General features: G+C 41.9%; 2 protein-coding genes across 2 annotated transcripts; both read left to right on the top strand.

The window, feature by feature from the left end:
- Window positions 1-2,211: 2,211 nt before the first annotated feature.
- Window positions 2,212-3,526, top strand: LOC145619799 (uncharacterized). The gene is made up of 2 exons (XM_081674492.1): window positions 2,212-2,431; window positions 3,192-3,526. Exons 1-2 carry the CDS (start codon window positions 2,212-2,214, stop codon window positions 3,524-3,526), a joined length of 555 nt encoding a protein of 184 aa, XP_081530618.1.
- Window positions 3,527-3,594: 68 nt separating this feature from the next.
- LOC145619798 (uncharacterized) lies at window positions 3,595-4,332 on the top strand. The gene is made up of 2 exons (XM_081674490.1): window positions 3,595-3,894; window positions 4,093-4,332. The coding sequence occupies exons 1-2, from the start codon at window positions 3,595-3,597 to the stop codon at window positions 4,330-4,332; spliced, it is 540 nt and encodes a 179-aa protein (XP_081530616.1).
- Window positions 4,333-12,768: the final 8,436 nt, after the last annotated feature.

Here is a 12,768-nt window from a genome sequence, read left to right as displayed (position 1 = left end):
TCCACCTTTCCCCTCGAAAGTATCTCTCTTCCCCGGAAAAGCGTCCACCACCCATGCAAAAACCCTAGAAACACTATCCCTCCCCTGAAAAACGTCGGTCGACCTCCCCCCTCCCTCGAAACCCTAGGGCGGGGGGAGGTCGGCCGACGTTTTTCAGGGGAGGGATAGCGTTTCTAGGGATTTTCGTGGGTGGTGGACGATTTTCCGGGGAGGGGAGGGGCGGCGAGGGGAGGGGGAGGTGCGCCAAGGGCCGAAGATTCCCGTCGAGGTTGTGGCTGGGCAGTGGGGTGGCTCGTGGTGGCTGGAAAAGTGAAGAATGGGGGTGGTTGTGTGGTGGTGGTGGTGATTCCCTTTGTTCTTTGAAAACAAACAACATACTATTTGGAAAGGGGTTCATTCCATTCTCCTACATTCCCTTCATAGGCGAACCTATACAGTGTCCTGGGTGGCACGTGCCCCCCTTTTATTTTAAAAAAAATTGATTGGCCTTTTAAAAAAAAAAATTATGATTAGCGTGCCCCCACATTCCTGTCAGAACTTCCCCATTAGATGATTATAGTAGTTGTAAACTTGTTTGAGGCTCTGACAATTGACAAAAAGTAAAAATAAAAAAATAAAAAACCTTAAAAGTACAATTAAAAAAAAAGGAATACTACTACTTCTAGGATTCTACACCTAACCCCTATTCCCCTAAAATACAATATTTCCAACTTTCCTACTTTCCAAAATCCAATTACTCGTACAAATCCCCAAACCCCAATGCCCCAACCACACTTATAAACAAATTGTCCCCAACATTAAAGAATACGAGTACTTTTACTCCGTATTCAACAATTTATCAGTTATAACCTTTAGCCCTTTAGGTTTCGACGAAAGTAAAAATTGGCCGAATTCTTGTGTAATTTTGTATTGTTTCTTGTTTGTGGGTGTCACATCTACCAAATTAAGGTCAGTTACTTTCTTATTATCCTTTGTTATTATTTAATGTTCTAATTTTTGTCCTTGATTTGGTTGTTGAATGTTGATATTTTTAATAAATTTTATAATTGAAATTGATATAAATTATATAATATGTTGAATATTGCACATTGATAATTTGTTACGGTGGTACTTTATTACTATTAATAAATTAGTAAATTGTAAATTTGTTTGAGGGAATGAGAGATTATCAATTAATTATAAAGCTATACAAAATAATTGTATCTTGTTAAAGTAATTGTAAAAAATCTAATTATACTCATTTAAAATTAGAGTATGAAGAGAACAAAAACAAGAGATATTACGAGTTTTTTTTCAAAAAGAGTTCATAAAGAATTTGGTGCTACCTCTAGTCCTAATCCTCCCCAATCTCAAGCAAATCAACTTGATATTTCTCAACCAATTGATAATCCTCCATCTCAAGAAATTGAAACTAGCCCTCAAAATTTAGGAGGTGAAGCAGAAATTGGAGCTAGTTCAAATCCTAGAACTGAAGCTCCAAACGATGAAGAAAGATTAATTGTGGTTGATGTTGTAAATCTTCCTCATCATTCGGGACTAAGAAAAAAGATATACGAGTTTCATCCAGATGACAGGGATTTTGTTAGGAGAGCATATATTCAAAGAAAACTTTGCCAGCCTAAAGACTATGAATTTCCTCAAAGACCTTTTGGGCCTAAAATGCGTCGATTTAACCCTAATTGGTTCAAAAAGTATAAATCTTGGCTTGAGTATAGTGTTGAAAAGGATGCAGCGTTTTGTTTTCTTTGCTATTTATTCAAGAATGAAAATTCACCGGGTGGAGATTCTTTTGTAAGAGGTGGGTTTAGAGCTTGGAATAAAACAGATGCATATGATAAGCATATTGGAGGACATATAAGTGCCCACAATCAAGCTATGGGGAATTTAAATGCTTTTAAAAATCAGAAGGATTATATTGCATCTAGTTTATCTAAGCAAACTGAGGAAAGTATCGAAAGAGACTACAAGCTTCTACTAAGTGTTTGAGGTGGTTATTACTTCAAGGGTTACCCCAACGTGGTGATGATGAAAGTGAGTCTTCGTCGAATCGAGGTAATTTTTTAGAACTTCTAAAATTTCTTGCAACTGAAAATTTTGATGTTCGGCAAGTAGTTCTTGAAAATGCTCCGGGTAACTCTCAAATGACATCTCCTACTATTCAAAAAGACATCATTAATGCTTGTGCAAAAGGAACAACCAAAGCAATAATTGATGAACTGGGAAGTGATTTTTTTTGCTATTCTTGCTGATGAGTCTGTTGATAAAGAACAAATGACTCTTTGTTTGCGATACATAAATAAAAGAGGAGAGGTGACTGAGCGCTTTCTTGGTATTATCCATGTTGCTGATACCAAATCTCTGACACTAAAAGCTGCAATTGAATCTTTACTTATGGAGCATTCTCTCACTTTTTCTAGAGTTCGTGGTCAAGGTTATGATGGTGCCAGCTAGGGTTGTACACAGTTTGGTCTGGACCGTAACCAAACCAGACCAAACCGTATTGTTTGGTTTGGTTTACGGTTTATAAAATTACGGTTTGGTCTCGATTTTTTGTAAATATGGTTTATGGTTTGGTTTGCTTTGGCAAAAATTATAAACCAAACCAAACCGTAAACCGTATTTTAATATTTATATAAAAATTTTATTTATTATACATAAAAAAAATTAAAGAATAAATAAAAAACCATGAAAAATAGATAAAAACTATATGGTCAATACTCTATAATCAATGACTATAATGTAGTACTTCATATGAATATTTTTTATTGTTAAGTATTATTTTTATTATGTGTTAGCACTTGATTAGTTGATTGTTATTTTTATTGTAACTTTGTATTACAATTTTAATCTGTTAGGGCTACTTATTTAAACTTTATTATAAATTAATGAAATATTATTTGACAATTTTTGGGGAAAAAAAAATCATCTCATCATAAACCGCAAACCAAACCGCACTAAACCGTATTATTACGGTTTGGTTTGGTTTGGTTTGAAAAATTTACCAAACCGTATTTTGCGATTTGGTTTGGTTTGAACTCAAACCGCACCAAACCAAACCATGTTCACCCCTAGTGCCAGCAATATGCAAGGTGAAATTAACGGCCTTAAAACTTAAATTAAAAGTGAATTTGAATCTGCATATTTTGTTCATTGTTTTTCCCATCAACTCCTATTGACTCTTGTTGCCATAGCTAAGAAAAATGCTGATTGTGGGTGGCTATTTGTTGATGTTCTTGCACCATTATTGAATTTTGTGGGTGGTTCACCTAAGAGAAAAGAATTACTTCGACAAAAACAGGCTGAACATGTTGCGGAGGCACTAACTTTGGGTAAACTTGAATCGGGAACTGGTTTAAATACAGAGCGTAGCTTGAGTAGACCCGGCGATACTCGTTGGGGTTCTCACTTTAGAACCATTTTGAATGTGCTTAATTTGTATTCCATGATTCTTGAGTCACTTGATGACATTGGAGCTATTTCTGATCGTGTGATAGGAATAAAGCTGAGTCACTTACTCACTTATTGATGACATTTGATTATATCTTTGTGGCACATTTGATGAAGAGTATATTTTCTATTACAAATGAGTTGAACATGGCTTTACAAAAAAGTGATCAAGATATTGTCAATGCAATGACAATGGTTGATGTAACTAAGAGACATTTACAAGAGTTACGAGATGATGGTTGGGATTCTCACATGGAAAAAGTAACCACATTTATGGTTAAGTATGACATTGAAATTTCTAACATGGAGGAAAAGTATGTTGTCCCAGGGAGACGACAATTTCGTGGTGGTAGGCCACAAGTGACTAATCTTCACCATTTTCGAGTTGAAGTTTTTCTAAGTGTCATTGATCTACAATTGCAAGAACTTGATTATGGATTTGATGAGGTAAGTAAGGAATTACTTATATGCATGTCTTGCTTCAATCCCATTAGCCAATTTTTTTCTTTTGACATTAACAAATTGATATGACTTGCTAAATTTTATCCTAATGAATTTTCGAGTGTTGAAATTTCTTTTATGGAAGATTCACTTAAAAATATTATTGTGGATATAAAAAGTGATGAGAGATTTTTGAATTTGAAGAACCTTAATGAGCTTTCTATGAAACTTGTTGAGACACAAAAGAATGAAACTCATCCGATAGTATACCTGCTTTTGAAGTTAGTGTGGCTTCTCCCTGTGGCGACAGCAAGTGTTGAAAGAGCTTTTTCAGGAATGACTCAAATTAAAAGCATATTGCGCAATAGCATGGGAGATCAGTTGTTGAATGATTGTTTGGTTACTAGTCTAGAAAAAGATTTGTGTTTTAATGTAAGCATATAGATGCTATCGTAAACCAATTCCAAAATATGAAAACTCGACGAGAACAATTGTAACTTTTTATGTAGAACTTTGTTATGCTCGAAATTTTTTATTACATTATGAATTTACCTCTATGAACAGAAGTTTTTTATTTTAAAAAAAAAATTCGTCTATATCCTTTTATGTTGGTAGATATTGGTGCCCCCCTTTGTTGAAAATCCTAGATCCGCCACTGATTCCCTTTGTTCAGTTCATTCCGATTCCCCCGTAGTGTGAACTAAACGACCCCTAAGTTTTCAGAGATAACATACTGATGTAACGCGAACGTTTTACACAAATTCTTATGTTGGCCACACTGTGTGGTGAGCCATAATAGGGGTTATTTCGTTAATGTTATAGGGGTTGCTTAGTTAGTGTTTACTCTGTTACTGTTACATGGGTTACTTTCTCTGGTTACTTGGTCAAAGTTACTTTAGGCGACATTTGAAACACCTACTTAAGCATATTGGGAATATGTTTGACAATCATAGGAAGTGATATTTGATGTTATACAATAAGAGACAATAAAAGTTGGGAGCCGTCAATAAATTTTTTTAAGGAACTTGCAAACCGTTCATGGATTGTTTAAGACAACCACCATAAGGGACAACGAAAGACAATAACGATTGATCGGTGAAGATTATACCCAATTCATAATCCATGAGATTACTAACTTTATACGGCCAGGATCCACAAATGGAGGATCCGAAATGATGATACGAAGTGAGTCATGGAAGTCAACTTTGCCCGTATTAGCCTTTACTCGATTCTTCCCTACCTTATAAAAAGTAGAAACATGATCTTATGAATAGTGTAATGCCAATTATACCCTTCAAAATGTGTAATGCCAATTATACCTAAATATAGTTGATTACATATTTTCTCTTATTGTTTTTTTTTTTTTTTAGAAAAAACTTCTCTTATTGTTAATTTAACTAATTTTGTGATTTAAAAGCCAAACCAAAAAAACCTTCAAGATATGGCTAGCTATGACGCGCGCATCGCGCGCGTTAGCTGCCCTAGTATAGTGAAAAGTATTTCCTGCGATCTCAAAGACATGCAAATAATGATTCAATTTGCTCCAAACTAACTTAGGCCAAATTGGTTGAATATTAATGCACGCATAATTCTAAATAATAGTGATTCCTTCGATTAACAACAAGATTGAAAGGAACCTAAATCGGCATTACGTGTGATTTGCAATTACATATTCTTTTTAAACATGCAATGTGGTGATAGAAACAAAATAAAATCAGCAATAATATTGGAAGTAATTTAACCATAATAATATAAAAATTACTATATTAACAACATAATAAAAATCGTTAGAATAATAATAAGAACATAGGAGCATGATTCTTGATTTGATCGCGTTTGCTTGCAACTAATCCAACTATAAAACAATCAACACGTCAATAAATTCAAGAAAAATAATAAATATAATGGAAATTAAATTAAATGAAAGTAAAGTTGATTTGGTCCAAACCCTCAAACAATTATACTTTTCACGTCTTGGTTTGAGAACTTCGTGTAAAGTACGGACTACTTGGAGTACTTAAGGGATGGATGGTGAAATTATGAGGACAAGGTTTGGTGCTTGAGTATGTGAGAAAATAGTACTTAAGGGATGAATGTACCATTTAAGTCATGATTAGTCAATTTAATGATAATTAAACCACTTAGAATAAATCAAGTCTATAGTGTCTCTTTAGAAAACTAAAAAAAGTTTGTCTTCCACGTTGAATTTTAATTCCACGAGGCCACCAAGTAGAATCCCTAAATTTTATCTTACAAAAATTTTATAATGTATTCTTACATTAGGATTTTTTGACATTTGCTACCACTAAAAACACCTCTCTTCAGATTCGGTACCAATTTTTAAAAATATTTTACTTTGCTACCACTAAAATCAGAGTTTGTTAAAAGTAACTACCTCTTAACGGAATTCGCTAGGATTCCGTTAAGTTTATTAAAAAAAAAGAAAAATTAAAAAAAAAAAGAAAAAACCCAGCCACCCCCTCCCCTAAACTACCACCCACCCCTCCCCCTCCCCCTCCCCCCTGCCGGCGGCCGGCGCTAAAAGAGTCGGTCGGCGCCGGCGACTTCACCGTCCTCTCTATTCCTCACCCACGAGCCACCACCGACACCACCCAAACCCAGACCACCACTACCGACAACCCTATACCTAAAACCCACAAACCCAGACCTCACCACCATCACGACACCACCCTAACCCCCAAACCCAGACCACCACCACCGACAACCCTATACCCACGAACCCAGACCACGACTACCACCCACTGAAACCACTAAACCCAAACCGTGGGATCGGGCATTGAGGGGAAGGGGCTTGGATCGGGTTTTCAAGGGGAGGGGGGTTGGGAACGAGGTTGGGATCGGGGCTTGGATCGGGTTTTCAAGGGGAGGGGGGTTGGGAACGAGGTTGGGATCGGGGCTGGAAAGGCGTTTTTAGGGGAGGGTTGCGACGCCGGCGCCGACACGGGGCTAGGTGGCCGGATTCGCGGGCAGGGGATTGGGCTCCCAGGCGATGGTGGAGATGGCTTGGGTAGCTTGTGGGGAAGGGCTGGTGGTTGGGTGGTGGTTGCTGTTTCGGGGTTTTTTGAGTCCCTTGGGAGAGTTACAACACTAAGACTGGATGCTCGCTTGGATGCCTGTACCTGCAAAACAACGGAGCACCGAATGGTCGGTGGTTAGCCTCCGAAGCTTAAGTTAGTCTAAGTCCGAAGAATAAGGTGCAGAATGAAAAGGTTATCTGCTCGGATTCCGAGCTCGGGTGTACTGTTCTCTTGAGAGTGACAGTTCTGACAATGATTAGTAATCACTGAATATTCCTCGTAAGGAGTGTAAAAGGTTTTGTTGTACGTAAAGACGTAGCCATAAATGAGGAGGTCATCTCCTATTTATAGGCTTCTCGAAAAGCGTGCACTCCCTAGGGTTTCGTGCCCTAGGGAATATTCATGCAGCTTTTGTAGACCTCGGGATTTGGGCCTGAAAGCCGCCAATCCCAGGTCCTTTTATCCATCTGCCACGTGTCGTACCCCGGGAGGTCCAAGGTGGCGCCCCTTCCAGTGACACGTGGCGGACTCTGATTGGGCCAATTGGCCTAGGGTATTTTTACCCAAATCATTTGCCCCTCACAGGTGACACGCGCTTGCTACGTGTTGCTTGTGACAGGTGTAAACATCCGATTGGTCGGATTTCAAAAAATTACTGTGGAGGGAAAGTTTATGGTTTTTAACCCTTCTATAAATAGAAGGTTTTCACCCCCTGAATTTTTTACATCTTTGCGAATCTTTGGAGAATCTTGGACTTTTTGACCTTAAGAATCTCAAAATTCCCTAAGTGTTTCTCATCTTTCAAGAATCCGACACTCGGCCCACTGTCCGACCGTTCTTCAGCCAACCAAGCGTCTCTCACCCTTCTTCTAAAGGTAACGCCTGTTTCTTCTTTTACTTTTCATTTTTTCTTTGTTTTCGAAAAAATGGTATCCCAATCGCATGCGACACAGCATTGGATAGTGATCAGCTGGTCACCGGGGACGGCTGAATCTAGAACTTGCAGTGCCAACTGCTTGGCCAGCGACTGTGCTTTGCGAACTTCTCCGAATCCGACTGGTTTCGTGTCTGTGCAGGACACTATGGCCAGAACCAATAGAACAACAAGAAAACCTAACTCTGATGGATCTTTCTTCCCGTCGGATGGTTCAACTCTTTATTCAGACGGCTCAATGAGGGTGCCTCGAAGTGAGGTGTCGGAACACCCTGATAGCCCTTCTTATCTTCCTCCTACCCCCACCTACTACCATTCGCCCACTTCAAGTGGTACTCCTAGTGATAGGATACTGGAGGAGGCGGATGAAACCTATGCACCCGGGCCTTCTGGATAGGCGCCGGAAGAGAGTCTAGGGGAGGACCCTGCTGGCACCAGTCGGCAGTCCCCTAGCTCTGATGAGAGCTCTGATGACGAGTCGGCCTCGTCATCTTCTTCAGATAATGCCTTCGTTTCTTCTGGGGAGGCAAGGGCCAGAATAGATACTGCCAGGGAGTCCTTGGTAGTTGAGAGGGGGGAATCTTGGGCCGAGCCGAGTGCTTCCAGGCGCTTGGAGAAAGCCCCCTAGTATCATCATGTTCCGCAAAGCAGGCGGAACACCATGGCAACCGGCCTTGCAAGTTTTAGGCGCAAGGTTGTTTTGGGCCATGGCTTTACTCTGTGCGTCCCCAATAAGGACGACACCATTACTTGGCCGAGTATGGCCAGCTACGAAGACCGAGCATTCGGTTGCTATGAGGCGGCCTTCCAGGCTGGCTTGCGCTTCCCTCTCCATCCGGCCGTGGAGAGGATTTTGGATGGATACCAACTTGGTATCTGGCAACTTGTACCCAACTCCTGGATCAACATTCTGGGGTACGTTGCCGCCTGTGAGATGCTGCAGGTGGAGGCGAGTTTTGAAGCATTCGCCCACATGCATTATCTTAGCAGGGCGCCTGCTAGGGGTGGCGAGGGCTGGTACACCTTGACTACTTGCAAGGGGTACATGATGGTTGTTGGCAAAGAGAACAAGTGGAAAGACTGGAGAACTAAGTTCTACATAGTCAAAACCGCCGACAGCCGCCTGAACCAAAAGTATAACAGGTGGAACAAGGATCCACCTCTCCTAGCAGGCAGGAGTGCGTTGCCAGCTCTTCCTAGACGAGCAAAAGAGGAGATCATGGACGCGAGCTTGTTCACCGTGTCCGTGAGGACGAATGATGAGGGGGACAAGGAAGTCACCCCTCAATGCTATCTCCCTTTGTACAAATGGTTTGAGGAAAAGACGTTCTTGGCCGCTTGTGGGCTAAGTACTGAGATGCCGAGAGGTAGTCGGTCGTCTGTTTTATATGCACTTTTATTTTGCTTGTCTTCACTTGTTAAATGATTCTAACACTTGTTCTTTTTCGCAGACAAAGCAATGGAGAAGCTCTCGGCCTCCAGGAAGCCGGCTGTATTTGCTGCTAGATACAGATCAAACGTCCTTAACAGGGCGGAGGCCACCACTACAAGGGTGGAAAAGCAGCGACCAGTCGGTACCCCAAGGGTGAGGCTTTTGTACTTAGCATTTTTCTGATTAATGCTGAGTTCGTCCGAATGTTTTCTGACTTTGTGTTTTGTCTTTATTGATGCAGGGTACCTCCTCCAAGTCCCCATCAAAACCATCCGACCCTAAGCTCCAAAAAACTAGGGCGGGTGATGTGAGCGCATCCGGCAAGGGCGGCCAGAAGCACATTGCTCACAAGCCCAAGAGAGCCCCAGACGCCTCTACCGGTGAGAAGAGGTTTCTGGGGTAAAAGCCCCCCTCTTCTTCCTGTAAGGAGAGGTTTTTGGGGAAAAGGCCCGCCTCTTCTGCCGGTGAGAAGAGGGTTCTGGGGGAAGAGGAGGAAGAAGAGGACGACGGTAAAGACCATTCGTCCCCCCTTTCTTTTTCTCCAATTTATCCATACTTGAACCTTTTTCTAACTTTTTTTTTTTTTTTGCAGTTCCTGTACAGAGGCCGACTGTAGTTCAAATGGCCAAGTCCATGCTGAGGGCGATTGATCCGGATGATAAAGCATCCGTCAGAGGAGTCGGCACCCTAGACTTAGATGTCATTCTAGGGAACCTTTGTGAGGTATAGACTTAACCTTGAACAACTTTACATTCGTCTTTTTTTTTTGTTCAAGTCTTTATCCGCCTGGTTTTTAACCATCCGGCTTCTTTTTGCAGGCCATGCTGCGCGTCCAAGGGCTCGGGAAACCCCTCAAGGACAAGTCCAAAGAGGTAAAGGCCGCTAAGGCTCAGGCCGAGTCCGCCTTGGATAGGGCTCAATTTGATATTGCTCAGAATGAATTTCTGACGCTTGATATGATGTATTCACAGTCGGAGGCCAATCTGCGGGTGAAGAAGGACCTGGACTCGGCCCGCCTACAGGTCTCCAACCTTAAGAAGGAGATCAAATCTCTTAAGGCAGAGCTCGAGCCCCTTCAAGATGCCAAAAATGAGGCCGAGAGAGCCAAGAAGAGGGTGAGCCGCCTGGAGCAGCGCCTCACAAACCAGGAGCACCAGCTGGAGGCCAAGTTTGAGTCCCGTGCTGAGCAGGATAGAGCTGATCTGGTCAAACAAATGATCAGTGACAATGAAGCCATCATGCGGGACACTTGGGCGGCTGTGAAGCCAGGCTCGGACTATCAAATTTGGAAATCCAAGTTTGATGAGCTCAGCAAAGCTCTCGACGATCGCCTCCTTGAGGAGATGGAAGAAGCTACCAAGGCTGATGCCGAGGCCGAGGCTGACGAAGGCTCTGGGTCCGACTCTTCTGGGGAGTCGTCCTCTGGGGAGGAGGAGGATCAGGAGGAGGAGCGAGAGAAAAAAGATGAAGAGCAGCCGAAGGACAACAGGCCGGCTGCCAATGAAGATGCTCTCCCCTGATAACTTAAGCTTTTTATTTTTTCTGTTTCTGCGGCCGAATGGCCAAGTACTTGCTTTTCCGGCCTGTATGCCGAGTATTTCTGTATTTTTACCGACCGAGGGGTCGGGTGATTTGACAATTCTTCTGGCTTTGCCAGATAACAATTTAAACCAGTCGCCTAGGGGCGATTGGTCTTTTTAATTTGAATCCTTCAGCCATTTGGCTGAAGTTATGCATATTATTGTCCTTTGAATTTTTTTAAATTTTTGCATGTTTTTTTTGGCTAAGTATTATAACCTGTATACCATGCGAATGTTCTTGCCCCTGGACGGATGTCGAGTGGTTTCGATTTATGGGATTGATTGACTTAGAAATTATTGATACTTAGAAGAGTATTCATGGTTTCTGAGTCAATCAATCACTATGGTGATTGCCCCAAACCACTCGGCAGACGTCCATCCAGAATTGGCAAATATAATTGTTCATTCGGCCATTGGCTCGAACTAAACTCAAATTTTCAACTTAGCTGAAATGCTAAGGAAAAATCCCCGCCTGTTCTGACTCATAGGCAAAAACTGGCGCATCCGGCCATTGGCCTCCTTGAGATAAAAATGCTAAGTTTGTAACTTAGCCAATTTTCTTTAAATTAATTGTCCGCCTGTCTTGCCCCATAGGTAAGGATCAGGCGTCATCTGGCTGATAACCTCAAATAAGTGCTAAGTAGTTAACTTAACTCATGTATGTAAAAATATTCCGCCTGTTTTGCCCCTGAGCTAAAACAGGCGCATCCGGCTTTATGCCTCGGTTAGCCTCTACTTATGAAACAGTGACCATTTCTGAACTGTGCTAGAACAGATAGAAAATTTTGGCCTTTTAGATTTCACTTTCGATTAGAACAAACGACTGCGAATGCTGCCTTAGCATTCGGTAGGGCCGCTTGTTATATTTGTAGAGCAATGTACCACCCAAATGGGAGATGCTTCTCCTCGACGAATTCGGCCGAATGGACGTCGCCGGTTATCTGACTCATGTTGGAGCAGACGGTCATACTCATGTTGGAGCAGACTGTGACCATTCGGTCTCTTTTTGTTTTTATCTGGCCTTTGGCCTCTTAATTAATTAAGTAAATGTTGGTATAAACTTAATGAAATTTCGTAGGAACGATTGTTTTAGAACAATCGGCTCCTTCACAAGGTTTGGGGCGTCTGCTGTTGGGACAGACGCTTTCCAAGCATATTGGCCGTCTGTATCTGGTACAGGCGGTGCTAAAAAACTTTAAAAAAGACAAGTTGGAAAATGGAGGCATATTCTCATTAACAAAACTTGAGATAACAAAATTTGAAGTATTTACATTCGTACTTAGAAGTAGTACTTTTTCAAGTTGTCTACATTCCAAGTTCTGGGCAGCTGCCTGCCGTCTGGTTCTTCCAGGCGGTAGGTGTCGTCTCTTACTTCCTCATAGATTCGGTAGGGGCCTTCCCAATTTGGGGTTAGCTTTCCCTGCTCATTCGCCCTACCGACTGCTTCCATTTTCCGTAGAACAAAGTCCCATACTTTGAGAGGACGCTTGTGTACTCTTTTGTTGTAAGCCCGAGTTATTCTCAGACGATATATCTCATGGCGCAAGGCAGCATTGCCCCTGCGCTCTAGTAGTGAGTCCAATGCTAGGCGCATGGCCTCCCAGTTCGCCTCTTCATCATACAACATGATTCGAAGAGTCGGCTCATAGTGTTCAATGGGCATGACAGCTTCTGCACCATACACCATTAGGAATGGGGTTTCTCCAGTTGCCCCTTTAGCAGTCGTTCTGATGGACCAGAGGACGTGTGGTAATTCATCCGCCCAAAGGCCACCAGCCCGTTCAATTTTCTTTTTAATCCCGTCTGAGATTAACTTGTTGAAGGCCTCGACCTGGCCGTTTGCTTGAGGCCAGCCGACTGATGCAAAGATGCTAGAGACCCCCTGGTCTCCCAGCC

The sequence above is a fragment of the Chenopodium album genome, chromosome 27, assembly GCF_948465745.1.
Source record: "Chenopodium album chromosome 27, dcCheAlbu1.1, whole genome shotgun sequence".
Lineage (NCBI taxonomy): Eukaryota > Viridiplantae > Streptophyta > Magnoliopsida > Caryophyllales > Amaranthaceae > Chenopodium > Chenopodium album.
Note: the sequence above shows the minus strand (reverse complement) of the source record. Positions and strands in the feature narration are given on the sequence as shown.

Excerpts from the sequence above, each read along its gene's own strand:
- LOC145619799 (XM_081674492.1), top strand. The coding sequence starts at position 2,212 with ATGAACTGGGAAGTGATTTTTTTTGCTATTCTTGCTGATGAGTCTGTT. Across the intron at positions 2,432-3,191 it reads TTCTAGAGTTCGTGGTCAAG|CTAAGAAAAATGCTGATTGT; the intron begins GTTATGATGGTG and ends TTGTTGCCATAG.
- LOC145619798 (XM_081674490.1), top strand. The coding sequence starts at position 3,595 with ATGGCTTTACAAAAAAGTGATCAAGATATTGTCAATGCAATGACAATG. Across the intron at positions 3,895-4,092 it reads TTGATTATGGATTTGATGAG|AACCTTAATGAGCTTTCTAT; the intron begins GTAAGTAAGGAA and ends TTGAATTTGAAG.